The following is a 14,422-nucleotide window of genomic DNA, read 5'->3' on the forward strand; positions in this document are numbered from 1 at the left end:
TGCAATCTGTACTGTACTGCCAATCTGTAAAACTCTCCTTTATTCACTGCCGCAAGAGCTATAAAGAAGATACATCCTGTGTTTTCCTAGACACTTTGTAACATGTTTTTCACAAAGGTCTAAATACTGTTTCAAGAGCTTTTCTCTGCTGATGCCAAAAAATGTAAAGAAATGCTGAATACTGGCTTCGGTATTCAGTTAATTTCATATTGAATTTCAGGTGATGCCCCTCTTTGAAACGCTTCCTCTCAGGCGGTGGAAAAAGATCCGACTAACATTTTCAATTTATTGTTGTCACAAGACTGTCAGTCTCGTGAATACAAAGAGCGCAGTTTTTCCTGTGTGTAAGAGGAAGAGCAGATGTGATTCTCTCGGAGAGGCTGAAGAACGTTTGAAATGGAAAATCTGTTAGAAAGATGATGATAGACAGAGCAGTGGGCTGTGATGTTTGGAGTTTTTTCCCTAATTTTGAAGTTTGTGCTTACTAAAGTGTGTGACTGTTCATGCATTGTTTACTGAAATGTTTTGCATTGTGTAGTACGCACAAATCAGTTTACCAATCCGGGACTGATGAAGGTTTAATTAAAGTTTGTTTTGGATATTGAGATTGGTGAATTAGGCTCTCACAACCTGATGGTTTTCACTTTTCATAGTGCTGAAAATCTTCACATTTTTCCCTATCGGATGACAGCACTGACGGGATCATTACACCCGAAATTACTCCTCATATAAAAGCAAGTAAACTAAGATTACAGTATTTAATCTGCAGAAAGTGATGGATATACTGTAATCAGTGTTGGGTATTGGTCAGAAACTTGCAGACAGTGATCAGCTAATGAGTCTTCACCCAAAGTGTGCTCAAGGTCACAGTTGTCATTTTACTGGCAAGAACCTGTGAATTGTGATGGATTGCGAACCGGATGAGCCACCGGATGAGCCACATCAGCCATTCTGGCTCTGTAATGGAGTAATTCAGTAATTACATCATAGTTATTAATCAAACAATAAGCTACATAAGTTCCAGCATATTTTTTACAACAGCGGCTTTGATGACAGTTCATGTGGAAGATGAGGCAAAATCAAAAGTGTTAGAGTGATTTATGACTGCCGAGGAGCGATGATTACATCTTCTTTCTAAAAAGAGCGAAGAAGAAAGTCACATTTGCAGACGTACAAAGAAGCAAACGTGAAACACTGGCAAACATGTAAAAGTGACAAGAAAGTAAAGAGAGCACCGCGCTCATGCAAGAAACAACAACCCGCCACTGCAAGAATAACGTCAAAGCTCTGTGCGGACCTGTAAAACGGTATATAATGCTCACACAGAGTTAGCAGTGAGAGGTACCCAGACCCCGAGTGATGCAGCCAAGCAGCTGATTCGGCTTCATTTCTGACTTGTTGTTGTGTTGTTGTTGACTGTTGTAATAATAAAGGCAGAGATGAGCAGTCATGTTATGTCTTGCATGCTCTCAGAGAAGAATCACTGTAACCACATTGTTCTGTGCTCTTCTACCAACTTTGCCCTAAGCTTTGTGTTATTGCTTATTAATACTTAAACAGTCTACTAAAAGGATTTGTGCAAATTACATAGGTGTTACAAGTTAATAATAGAATAATAGAATGTTAAAATCTAAGTTTGGGAACCATCAGTCACATGGAATAGACTGTAAAATCTAAACAGATAAATATTGTTAAATGTATTTTCTTATGAATGTACAAAAATTGAAATGTTGAGGTGAAGCAGAAGAACCGTTTAAATTAGAAAGTTGAGTACTGTCAAGTCAAGTGTTGTCAAGTATAGTACTTGATTGTTGTACTGAGTTACCTTCCACCTCTGCCTGAGTGTACCTGGTAATGGTAGGGCTTTGAGTCTTTTTAACTTCAGTGTCAATGTGAATGACAGTCATTGCTAAAACACAAACCAGCATGCAAACAAAAATAGTCCTCTAACAAGAGAAAAATGTATCACAGGGTGATACTACTGCGCACATGTTGTTACTCATATTCAAAGTAGTACACCAACTAGCACAGGCACGACATGTGACATCAGTTGAGTTTTCTGCCAAAAAAAAAATAAAATCTGCGTTTTCTTTTGTTGTCTATAGACTAAAATACATCAAATGACGCTATAACTGTGACTAAGAAGCTGGCAAAAATCAAAGGAGGAAATGCAACCTACTGATGTGGGTGCGCATTTATATTTATCACCTATAAATGTAATCTGGAACACCTCTGGGCTCTCCTAATCTGAGCTGGTAGGAATGTGAATAACCCGATGAAGGTTTTGTCAGTTTTATTATGTCACAAAGCAACCAGATCCAGAACAGGCATTTAAAATAGGTTCTCAATGAAAACAAAGTATAATAAGAAGTGGCAGCTGATGACAGCCACATGTGCAGACAGTTCATGCTGCCTGATGAGTCACACAGGTGACAAAGAGCGTCTTAAGCGTTAGGTGCTATTTCAGGGAGATGCTAAAACTAGTTGCTACAGAAACAATAAGACATTAATTAGATTAACACATTGCATGCACATGTTAGAAAACATCAAGCTACATAGTAAAAAAGGAACTTTTTAAGCTTTTGGTTCTTTAAAGGACAACGTTAATTGTTAGGGGGGGTGTTATCTTTCAAATAAATGAGGAAATAAGGCTTGTTAGAAGCTTTGAAAGTTCGACACTGAAAAGAGCGCAAGACCAATATATTTAAATTCACAGTCTTACCAGGACGTGGATGACATTTACTGCACATAAAACCCCAAGTGGAGGGTATAAAGTAAGTAAAGTGATCAAATTTAGGGCAAAATGATTTGATGTTGAAGGAGACAGATGTGAGCATTGGCTCAAGGATATGGCTGTGGTAGCCAGTCAAAGGAGCTTGCAAAGAAAAGCGTCTGGACTTCTTTAAGTTACTTGAAGACGTTTCACCTCTCATCCGAGAGGCTTCTTCAGTTCTAAGGTCAAATGGTGGAGAGTCCCAGATATAACCCTAGTGGGAGTGTCCCCCCACAGAGGGACAAAAGGACCCCCTGATGATCCTCTAATCGCCTGAGCCAAGGTGTGGAACTGGGTGTGGGTCCCAATCAGCCAGAGTTTCGGGTGAGTTCATTGTGAAACCTGGCCCCACCTTATCATGCGAATTCCTGAGGTCATATGCCGTACAGTGCAGCGAGGAATGCCCAGACCTCTACATTGGAGAGACCAAACAGCCACTTCACAAGCGCATGGCACAACACAGAAGAGCGACCTCCACAGGACAAGATTCAGCTGTCCATCTGCATCTTAAGGATAAAGGACACTCTTTCGAGGATGCCAATGTTCACATTTTGGACAGAGAGGACAGATGGTTTGAAAGAGGAGTGAAAGAAGCCATCTATGTCCACTGTGAGCGACCATCTTTGAACAGAGGCGGTGGTTTACGGCACCAACTCTCTGCCATCTATAATCCAGTTTTGAGATCCCTTCCCAGACGCCTTAACGCCCACTCACACCCTGGGCCATCTGACCTCAGGAATTCGCATGATAAGGTGGGGCCAGGTTTCACAATGAACTCACCCGAAACTCTGGCTGATTGGGACCCACACCCAGTTCCACACCTTGGCTCAGGCGATTAGAGGATCATCAGGGGGTCCTTTTGTCCCTCTGTGGGGGGACACTCCCACTAGGGTTATATCTGGGACTCTCCACCATTTGACCTTAGAACTGAAGAAGCCTCTCGGATGAGAGGTGAAACGTCTTCAAGTAACTTAAAGAAGTCCAGACGCTTTTCTTTGCAAGCTCCTTTGACTACGATGACCTGGATGACTGAGAACCTTCACAGACATACTGTGGTAGCCAGTACAGTGTGTGTGTGTGTGTGTGTGTGTGTGTGTGTGTGTGTGTGTGTGTGTGTGTGTGTGTGTGTGTGTGTGTGTGTGTGTGTGCATATATGAGAGTTTCTAAAACTTCTAGCATCAATATTTTACTGCTACTTACTTAGAACAGCGTGTGGCCTCCCTAACAGAGCTTAAGCACATACATGCACAGTTCTTAGATCAGCTTTTACTCACTGCTTGTCTGCTGCATATTCTATGGTATATATTTTTACCCCATTACCTTTTTTTTAACTCTTAAGAAGAACATGAGTTTCTTTTTGGAAAGCACTGAGTTTCTTATTTCCCTCTCGTCTAAAATGAATGCTGCAAAGTTCATTAGTCAATGTGCTTTAAAGAAAACTCCTGATTCCTATAGTGTCACAGTTGGATATAAGGAATGTAGAGCAATAGTTTAGGACCCAAGAGGCAAGACCTAGAGAGATCAAACAGAAAGTCAAGAGAAACCAACAGAATCCAAAAATGTGTAGAAAAAAGGCCAAAAAATAAATGCAAAAAAGAGAAAGACCGTCTTTTGCCCCCAGAACTTTCTTAATTCTTCAGGGCATAGAATGAACAAGGTGCTGGAAACATTCCTCAGAGGTTTTGGTCCATATTGACGTGACAGCATCACACTCTTCCTGCAGATTTGTCAGCCGCACACAGACGATGTCTTGTCTTCCACCAGGTCCAAAAGGAGCTCTGTTAAATTTCTATGTTTGGAGGTCATTTAAATCCAGTGAATTCATTGTCACATTCAAAAATCCAGTTTGTGATGACCTAAACTTTGTGACATGGTGTGTTATCCTGCTTGAAGTGGCCATCATAAGATGCATACACTGTGGTCATAAGGGGGTGTACGTGGTTAGCAGCAATACTTGGGTAGGCTGTTTAAACAGTGCTCTTCTGATACTAAGGAGCCCAAAGTGTCTCAAGATAATATCCCACCTACTAATAGACTTCGAGTACCAGCCTGAACCACTGGCACAAGGCAGGGTGGATCCATGCTTTCATGCTGTTCATGCCAAAGTACAAATGACACAATTAAGACATCAAGGCTCACCAGAAGGTTTCTGTTGTCCAGTTTTGATGAGCCCATGTTAACTGTGACCTCAGTTTCCTGTTTCTATCTGACAGTAGTGGCACCTTGTGTTGTCTTCTGCTGCTGTTGTTTGTGTTGTTCATTCTTCTCTTCTGCATTCCTCAGTTGTAAAAAGTGGTTATTTGGGTTGATTTTGACATCCTATCAGATCCACTTCCTCTTCCGATCTGTGGCATCAACAAGGCATTTTCTCCCAGAGAACTCACTGGATTTTTCCTCTTTTTCTGATCACTTTGTAAACTCTTTGGGAAAATTCCCAATGCTTCTGAACCACTCTGACCAGTCCAACTGGTCAACAATCATACTTGAATCTAGCTAGAAACCAGCATGCTAGAGTGCAGCTTAGAGGTATACATGGTCATTGTTGTAAAAGGTGCAATGAAAACAGTTGCTGAAGCATAAATAAATACAAGTTGATATTGGATCAATTTCAGGGGATGATCATCGGTGGCATCCTTTTTTGTGCCTAGTATCGAAGAATACTGCACCAACAGAATAGCTTTGTATCTGATATGAAACAGTGAAATTGTCTCCTAGGATTACAAACTGGGCTTGGGACCAATTTAATGAGCCTATGGTTTGCTGTTCCAAATCGCAGCCTACCACTGATTTGACTGCAGCCGTGGCATGCAGTTCCACCAGCCCGAAATAGCCTCGTGATGATGCCTAATCTCAAGAGTCCTTCATTCCAGTCACACAGCCATGTGAAAGCAAGTGATCAAGTATTCTCTTGCATCAAAGTTGCATAATGAGGATGTTTTAAATGATATTCCACTGTAGACCTGATCAGACGGGAAAGCAGCGCTAAGAGAAGACTGTTATTATTTCTGTAGTTATAGATATGCATTCCATACAACGACTTCCTCCTCCGTGGCTCTGTGGGATTTTCACGGCTGTGGGATTTCCATGGGTTCCTATTCCCTCCCACTGCATTCTCAACTGCACAGTAATTTGCCATTGTTCAGTCCTGTTCATGATTATGCTGTCAGTACTGTGTGCAGAATTGTTCAGATTTAAAGAGTGATGGGAACGAGGATGATGAGGAGGGCGACCAGCAGCATTCATTCCCGTCTCGCTCACTCACAATTTTACATCTTTTCTCCAAAAATGACAGAGCAGACAGATGAGAAGAAATGAATCTTCATCACCTAATTCTTTTGTCTGATCCAAGTTTCATCACTTCTAGTTAATCATCTTTTCTTTCATCATCTTCATTCTTTCATCACTTTAAATTATAATGACAGTTGTCTGTGAGGAGGCTGCATTTTGAATTTAAGTGGATCTATTCTGCCTTTGTCTCACGCTCTAAATGAAGCTACCTGGCATGACATTAATCCTTCTGTGTCATAATCACTGACTTTCTATAAAAGATGGACAGTCACTGTGACATCACCCCTTTAGTTAGTTCTGTTCTTTTTTAACATCTTGCGTTGAGACTTTTGTCCATCTTAGTTTAAATAAGGTGGTAGCCACAGTGTAAAATAAATTCTTCTTTATTGTCCGTCACACAATGAGCATCATGTTGTATAACACACTGCTCCCCAGGCGCTAGATTGGGGGCTGCCCACTGCTTCACTGAGTGAATGGGTTAAATGGGATCAATAAAAGATACATTTTTATTATTATAAAATAAGACTTGGTCATTAATTAGAGACCAAAAACATCAATAAACTGTTTACTGAGATATTAAATGTGGTGAAAAGTAAGTTCATTTTGCCATGCATAGTCTGGCTTATTTTTACAGTTAAAGAAGTTGCAGGTCTTTGCTTCTTTTATGAGAGCTGGAAGCTCTGCCCATCTTTTATATACAGTCTATGGAGCCTATAGATATGTCTTTATTATTTCTTTCTTTCTTATTATTTCTTATTTCTTTGTTATTTTTTGCACCATTTGACTTTGTCTGTTTCAGCACCAAACAGTCTCCAATTCACACAATATTCTCTCATTTTTAAGGTTAAATAATAGTAAAAACGTTGGACTTTAAAACAAATGGGTTTTTTTTATCTAGAAGTTAGTTTTTGTTTTCTTTGAAGTATTGAAATACTTCAATGTTTTTTTTTAATACTTACTTGAGTATAGTGAGAATCCCCAAGGATTTTTAAAGTTAGAGCTAAAGTCCCCCCCCAATTCTTAGGTTTCCTGTAAATTCAGCAAATTGAGGCTGGATCACGAACACGGTCAGAACGCATCTGGTTAAATACAATTTACCTCCTCCTGTTTTGGCGGCTGTTTCTGCAAATACAGGAAGTTTTCAGCCTTTGATGGAAGGCGAGATGTCCCTTTCCTTATTTCGACCAGGCCGGCTTGTCGACCCAGTCGGCCCTGCAGTGCAGCCTCTCACCGATTGTGTGCCCCCAGAGTCCCATAAATTGTAGAAACCTGCATATGCCCCGTGATAATGAGATGCTTTCTAGCAACCACAACAATTCCCCTTTCTAACGCTGGTGCACCGCACAAATGTACCACATCTTATGCCCAGACTGTGGCCTCTTCAGCCATCTGTAAGAACTGCCAGAAAGACTGTAGCACTTACCTTACTGTGATGGCTGATGAGTCATTGTGCCATATTCAGTTTAATGTTTTTGTTTTATGGTTTGCAGCTGAATAGTTGGCAAAGTCTCCTTTTAATGGCACAAAAAGGAGAGACCATAATTTATTGGCACTGAGTGAATGTATGCTCACTTATTCCCCATTATTGTGAGTATAATTTTCTTTTTTTTCTTTTTTTCTTTTTTTTTCTTTTTTTTTTTTTGCCTGTCCCATTTGGTTCTTTAGCCGTCAGAATTGTTGTCTGAAGACCAACAAGGATACCCAATGGATTTATTTTGCCAAATGGATCATCATGGCATTGCCGTATTGGTCCATTTGATCGACCTTTGTTTTTATTATTTATTTTATTTTATTTTCAGTTGTTACAAACGGGACAGACATGAGTGAGGGATAGGAAAGGGAGAAAGAAAGAGGAAGGAAAAGAAAAACAGAAGGGAAGAGGGACAGTGAGAAAGGGGGAAAAAATATCTCCTGGATCACCTGTTGAGAGAAAAAGAATAGAAAACAAGAAAAAAAAAAACAAAGCAACATACTAAACACAACACCATCGCATTAATCTAGCTAAGTGTAAACAGAAGTTTACACAGTTTAAACAGCAGAGTATAATTTTCTCAGTATACTGTCACTAAACAATTGTGTAACTCTTTGGTCACTGTTTGTTACTGTTTGTATTTACTGTGCAAGGAACGGGGCTTGCAGACTAGCTTTGGCTAGAAATGCATCTCTTGGTTCATGTTGCATATTGTGTCCTATAATAATAAAAAATAAATAAAGAGTAAACTACATATAAAATAAATACAGTTCTTATACTGCTACAGACTTATTCTGTGTCCTGATTTTTGCCCTAATTTTTCTCTGCAGGGGTCTGGGGCAGAAGCAGGCTTCGGGCAGAAAATAGAAAGATGCAGCTCTAGTTTAGGGTTATGTTTTGAAGTCTTTTTGGTATATTTTCAGTTTTTTGCAGGATTCACAGCATCTGTCAGATTAATTTGAGCCTTTGAACTGTGGGAAGCCAGTAGTGGAGCAATGTGTGGTGTTTTAACAGGTGTAAAATATTACACATTACAGAGGGTTTTTTGTTTTTTTACACATGCATTCTTGTGTTATTAAATATTCACTTTCTATGCAAGGTGAGCTAACAATTGTAACATTTGTCAGAATGACAACAGAGAAACTTTCCATGCTCTAAGCAGAGAGTGGAATGTAAGAAGTCATGAAGCATTACACATGAATTACTGTGATTTTTCACTCTTTCTTCCATTCAAATACATTTTTGTAAAGTCCCATTCATTTTTATGGGACTGTGTCACACTTGTCAGAGTGTTTTTGCACGCCGTTACAAACTCCATCCTCCTGTGTAATGAAAATTTTATTTGACATTATAGCAATTTCCCTGAGCTCTAATTGTCCTTGGAAAGTAGCAATCATCACTCAGTATAACAGAAACCATTCCCCATTCATCAGCAGACATAATAAGCTTTATAGTGGTGACAATTGCAAGAGCGCTTTCTCTTCTGACTGCCAAGGACAATGAAAATGTTTGAAGTATATTTAGAAATTTGTACAGATGAATGCAGTGAATGTAATGTCAAACAAAGGAGAGCGAGGGAGGCAAGTTCTGGATCTGGATATGGACCCTTCTTTAGTCACCAGTAAACTGTATCAACAAATGTTTGATGCAGTGACCTGAAATTTGGTTCAGATATACAGATACACCTGTAGATGAATTGTAGTCACCTTATTAATGCCTCAGAGTTTTCTTTTTACAGCACTGCAGTAAATCCACAACTACAGTGTTGCTATATAAACTCCACTGTAGACATGTAGTTTCTTAGAAATGTAACTTTATGTCATGTCACGAACTGCAGGCAAAGGGAATCCAAACGTAGATATGTGGGGACAGGTTAAATCAAACAAAAGCAAGTTTTTATTTCAGCTGATGGGAAAAGTATAAAAAAGTACATAGTATGGATGGATAGATGGATAGATGGATGGATGGATAGATAGATTAAAAAAACACAGGTGAAGATAATCAAAAGCAGTGAGGCAGGAGGGGAAGTCAAATTAAACACAAGACACTAGAGACAAAAGACTATCAAAATAAAACTGGAAGGGAAAATTGTTAAATGGTGAAATGCAGACACATAAAAGGTGGGTTGACACGAGAGAATAAGACAGGAAATACTGAGGGAACAAATTAAACTCTAAAACTAAAACTAAATTATAACAAGTGCTACAGACTCCAAAATACTCAAGAAACCATAAAAATCAGTTTAAAAAAAAATCTATAGCACCAAACAAAAAACTCAACCTCAGTCATTCAGAACTCACAATCAGACCTGGGAACAAGAAATGTCCACATAACAAAACTTTATCTAATATGTGCTTTAGCCACACCTTTTTTTGTACTCAAAATACAAATGTATGTATTTAAAAACACAACATTATTGTTTGTTATGAAGTATTACGTTTTTTATCAGTACTGGTGTAATGCAACACCGCTGTGTGCGCTGTTTCAATAATCTGTGTATAGACTCCATTTTTTCTCTCCCTCCCACATCAGCTTGCTGGCAAACTATGGCACGTCGAGTCTACAGCATCTCTACATCAAGGCTAACATTCATTTAGTAAACATGAACTCACAGTAATGTTCCCATTAGCATCACTTTGTCTGATGTTAAAGATTTTGTCTGCTAAACCTTTGGTATGAAACGTTGGTATAATAGCACAGTTTTGGTGAAACTCTTAAATGAAAGAGCGACTGCCTTGGCTTTTAGATTGTTTTAGATGTGGTTTGCAAAACGGACTTTCAGTTAGGAAATTCTAACAAAAACCTTAGTAAAGGTTTTCTCTAACCTCTTCCACCCTGGTACATTTACTGAAAAGGCCACTCGGGACTATTACGACTGAAATAATTGCAGTAAAGTTTTGTGCTTCAATGCAGTTTGAAACTTTTTGAGTTTTAGGTGGGAGTATGTAGAACATGTGCAGTAACATCAGTGTTTCCTGGCTCATTATAAAGCTGTTTTTTTATTAGCTTGATGTAAAATTGTAAGTATTTGCTGGTGTTTTTCATTTCTTATAATGGACTTGTGGCACAATTATGCCGATTTTGTTGTATTTCAAATTCCTCTCAAGTGTCTCCTATTCATTGAGCCCAAGGTTGTTCATGTTGGCATTCGGTTTTGCAGCTTTTGCTATATTTTAGATTAATTGGTACTCAGTAGGTTAGTGGAAAAATGACTTGCTGTTTGATCGTGACCGTTTTTAACAAGATTTCATCTGAATTATGAATAATTTCTGCCCTGACTCGTCTCTCTGATATTGCATTACCTATATGACTCAAAATCTTTACAGATGCTAAATACCGTGAATACTGATTAAATTTAACTTCGTGTACCGTTTCCCCTTTATGTGAGTCACTTATCTGAGGGAAACAGATATGGGTTCAAGGAATCTTCAGGCGCAAAAACTTTTCATCCAAGGTCTTTTCATCCACTTTGGCTTTCGTAAGTTTCCCTGTTGTTTTTGACAGTGTTGTGTTATTGATCGTTCTTCACAGGAGTTGGAGCAGCAGTTTGAGAGGGAGCGTCAGTCACTGGAGGAGCAGAAGACACTGCTCAGGCAGCAGCTGGATGAGCTGAGGGAGGAGCTGACGTCCAAACTCAATGCGGCCACTGAGGAGGTACGACGCATTGACTTTGTAAAGCTTCTGTTCAAGTGTGCAAACAATATTGTGGTAAATACGCTGCTCAAAAAAGTTAAAGGAACACTTTGAAAACAGATCAGAAGCATCTGAATGGAAACAAACAGCTGTAAGGTTTACATTTTATTCTTGACCTTTTAAATCAGTTTAGTGCCCGTTCTTGAGATCAGATGAAGCGATGTCCTTGAGCACATGGAGTTTCTTTAAGTATGTTCACACTTTGGTAAAAGTTTAGATTTTTTTTTTTTAAATACACACGTATACATATATATATATATATTAGGGGTGCAACAATACTCCTATCGATATTAAACCGTTCGATACAGTTCTTTCGGTTCGGTATGCATATGTATCGAACAATACAAAATTTTTAATTTATTTTATCAACTTTCCTTCTGATGGTGCTGTCTGTGTTGAACGCTCAGTGGATCTACGCTCGACAGTGCAGCCTAGGTGGAGTAGTCGAACGCAGATTCACTGAGCGCAGGGCAAGCTAGCAAGACAGAAGTTGAGCTCTCCTTGCAACATGGTAAACTGAACCTCCCCCACCCTCATTCAGATCTGGCGTTTGGAACTATTTTGGTTTTCATGTGAGGTATGACCCTGAAGGTAAGCGCGTCATGGACAAAAGTAAAACAGTATGTTGGATGTGCCACGCAATGCCCAATTACATTGGTGGGAACTAGTGCGTTAGCGCATTTAGCTGTTAACGTGTTGACGCCGTCCAGCCCCACGCACGGGGTGAGCCGCGGTAGCTCGTTAACGGAGATGTGCCGTGTTGTGGCGTTAACGTCATTTCAATGAGATTAACGCTGACAGCACTAGTGGGAACACAACGAATATGACTGCACATTTACTCCAACATCATCCTAGTGCAAAGACAAGTGGAAGCAGACAAAAACAACAAGCACGCATGCTACAAACTTTACCCGAGTCATTTAGACAGCCGTTAGCACATGATTCTCCTTATGGGGACCTGATATGTTTAATATGCTGCTGAGAATATAGCCCAGAAGAAGCGTATAGTATAGCTTTTATTTTGGAAAGAGCCATTTCTCTGTAATAAACTCTCTTTTCCAAAGATGAGTGATTTCTCGATCAGATAGATTAATTTTTGATTACTTTGTTGTTTCAGCAACATTGAATTTAAAAACTGTACTTTTGAGTTAAAATATATATTTATAATTTTAATAAATGACAAATTAAAAAGGCATGAACATTTTTTTTGTATCGAAAAAATATCGAACCGTGACACCAAAGTATCAAACCGAACCGAACCGTGAATTTTGTGTATCGTTGCACCCCTAATATATATATATATATATATATATATATATATATATATATATATATATACACACACACACACACACACACTATTACAGTTGTTTTAACTTCTGGTCAGTTTTGTCACCACAGAAAGTTTAAGAAACCTACACAGCAAATCCAGCATGTCCAAATTAACACTGTCAGATTTGATTTCAACACTTTTAAAGTGTCTATATGGGTCCACACCAGAGAGTGTTAATTTAACTCTTTTTGGAGAGTTGGTATGTTAACTCTGATTTAGTGTTAAACACCAAATCTGTCTGGAGTTGATAATTTAACACTTGGTGTTAAGAGTTTATATATTAACTCTCAAAGAGTATTTTAGTTTAACTACGTAAGAGTTATCTTCTAATTAATTCTAAAAAGCGGGAATTTTACTGTTCTGAACTTCTAGAAATTTCTTTTGGAAATAAACATTTACTAAAAAGACGCAATGGTTTTTGAAAAACATTTATTCTGAACTGTGCACCACAATTTCAAAACATTTTCTGAAAGATGTAACAGTGTACATGTTCTCACTTTCATTAGAATTTCGTTTATCAAAAGGTCTGACATAGGTGAGCTGGTAAATGCAAATAACAGCATTCTCATCACTTATTTCAATAAATACAAAATACAATATGCATGTCCTTCAGTCATGACTTTGTGGAACTGCAACGCACTTCTGCTCTCCCCCATATTCCATCTTCACAAGCATATCCTATGTGGAGATTGAATAAAAATTAGTTGACACTAATTAATGGCACAAATCAATTGCAGCACAGTAAAAAAAAAAAAAAAAAAAAAAAAAAGGAATCCTTTTTGAGACATTACTTGTGTAAAGTATTTTCCCAAAAGATAAGGACACAGGCAACAGGTAGTACTGAACTAAATGTAAAACCGTGTGCACAAAACTCTGGAGGGATCTAAATGCTAACGTAGAACCCAGTCAGGACATCTGCTACTGCTGTTTGCTCGTTTTTTATGGGAGATCGTTTTCAGGCTTCAAGTAGCACCATTATACCAACATTTCACATTCTACACATTGTTTTAGGTGTATTTGACCAAAAAATTTAACCGAAAATTCACATGCAAGCTTTTTTTCAAGGCTGTGGTATTTGCCGAAAACAATACCTTTCAGCTAGCTAAAACAGCGAGCGGTGCTATCAGCGAGCAACATGGCTAATGCCTTTCACACAGCTTTGTCTCAACTCCAAAGAGCCACAGAAGTAAAAGCTAATAACAATAATTGAAACAATCTTTGAAAAAATGACTTACCAAGCATGGCAAACAACTCAAATATGTAGAGCAAAATGTTCTGAAACGGCTTCACTTCAGCTTCGATTGGAGCCGTGCTGGGGGCGGAGTCTGTGAATTTACTCTATTGGTGTCATAGCCCCTGTAGGAGTTCAGAGTTAAGAGGTCAAGAGTTAATGTTTCCATTGTAACACCTCCAGATTTGAAATAGAAACACTCATTTTTAACACTCGATTTTAACTACTATCATTTTACACCTCAGAGTTACATTAAAAGCATGTGACTCTACTTAGAGTAAAATTAACTCTAAGACTACTAACACCAAAACATTTAACACTTTTGAATTTGCTGTGTACATCTGAATCTTGAGCTTTTCAAAAAATTTGTTCCCAGAATGTTAAAAACTACTTGCTGTTTTTAAGCTGAAGTAAAAAGACATTTCAGTCATGTTAGCCCATGAAAAATGAGCTGAGGATCGCTTCTAAGAGTCACAGCTTCCGTCGCTCTTAAAGGACACAGAAAAATTAAGTGTGTGGAAAAATAGAGCTCGTAAACTCAAACTGAGCCCAGGAGAGGAGGTAACTGGGTTCGAGATTTCTTTTTATAAAACTTTAAACCCAAAGCTTCAGTTGTAATTATTTTTGAATCTG

At 38.6% G+C, this 14,422-nt stretch overlaps 1 protein-coding gene and 1 long non-coding RNA gene across 6 annotated transcripts in view; both read left to right on the plus strand.

The window, feature by feature from the left end:
• Positions 1 to 14,422, plus strand: part of fam184ab (family with sequence similarity 184 member Ab) — a 225,611-nt gene that overhangs the window by 121,525 nt on the left and 89,664 nt on the right. For all 5 annotated transcript variants that reach the window (XR_014869412.1, XM_085133283.1, XM_085133286.1 and 2 more), the window contains exon 10: positions 11,064 to 11,186. Coding sequence is in view for 4 of the 5 variants with exons in the window: in XM_085133283.1 (XP_084989409.1) it covers positions 11,064 to 11,186 (123 nt within the window). In the remaining variant the exon portion in view is untranslated. The remainder of the gene's footprint in view (positions 1 to 11,063; positions 11,187 to 14,422) is intronic.
• LOC146501972 (uncharacterized) lies at positions 11,193 to 12,059 on the plus strand. The gene is made up of 2 exons (XR_014869415.1): positions 11,193 to 11,982; positions 12,013 to 12,059. It is a non-coding gene; the product is annotated as an uncharacterized LOC146501972 (long non-coding RNA).

This window comes from Neolamprologus multifasciatus, chromosome 15 (genome assembly GCF_963576455.1).
Source record: "Neolamprologus multifasciatus chromosome 15, fNeoMul1.2, whole genome shotgun sequence".
Lineage (NCBI taxonomy): Eukaryota > Metazoa > Chordata > Actinopteri > Cichliformes > Cichlidae > Neolamprologus > Neolamprologus multifasciatus.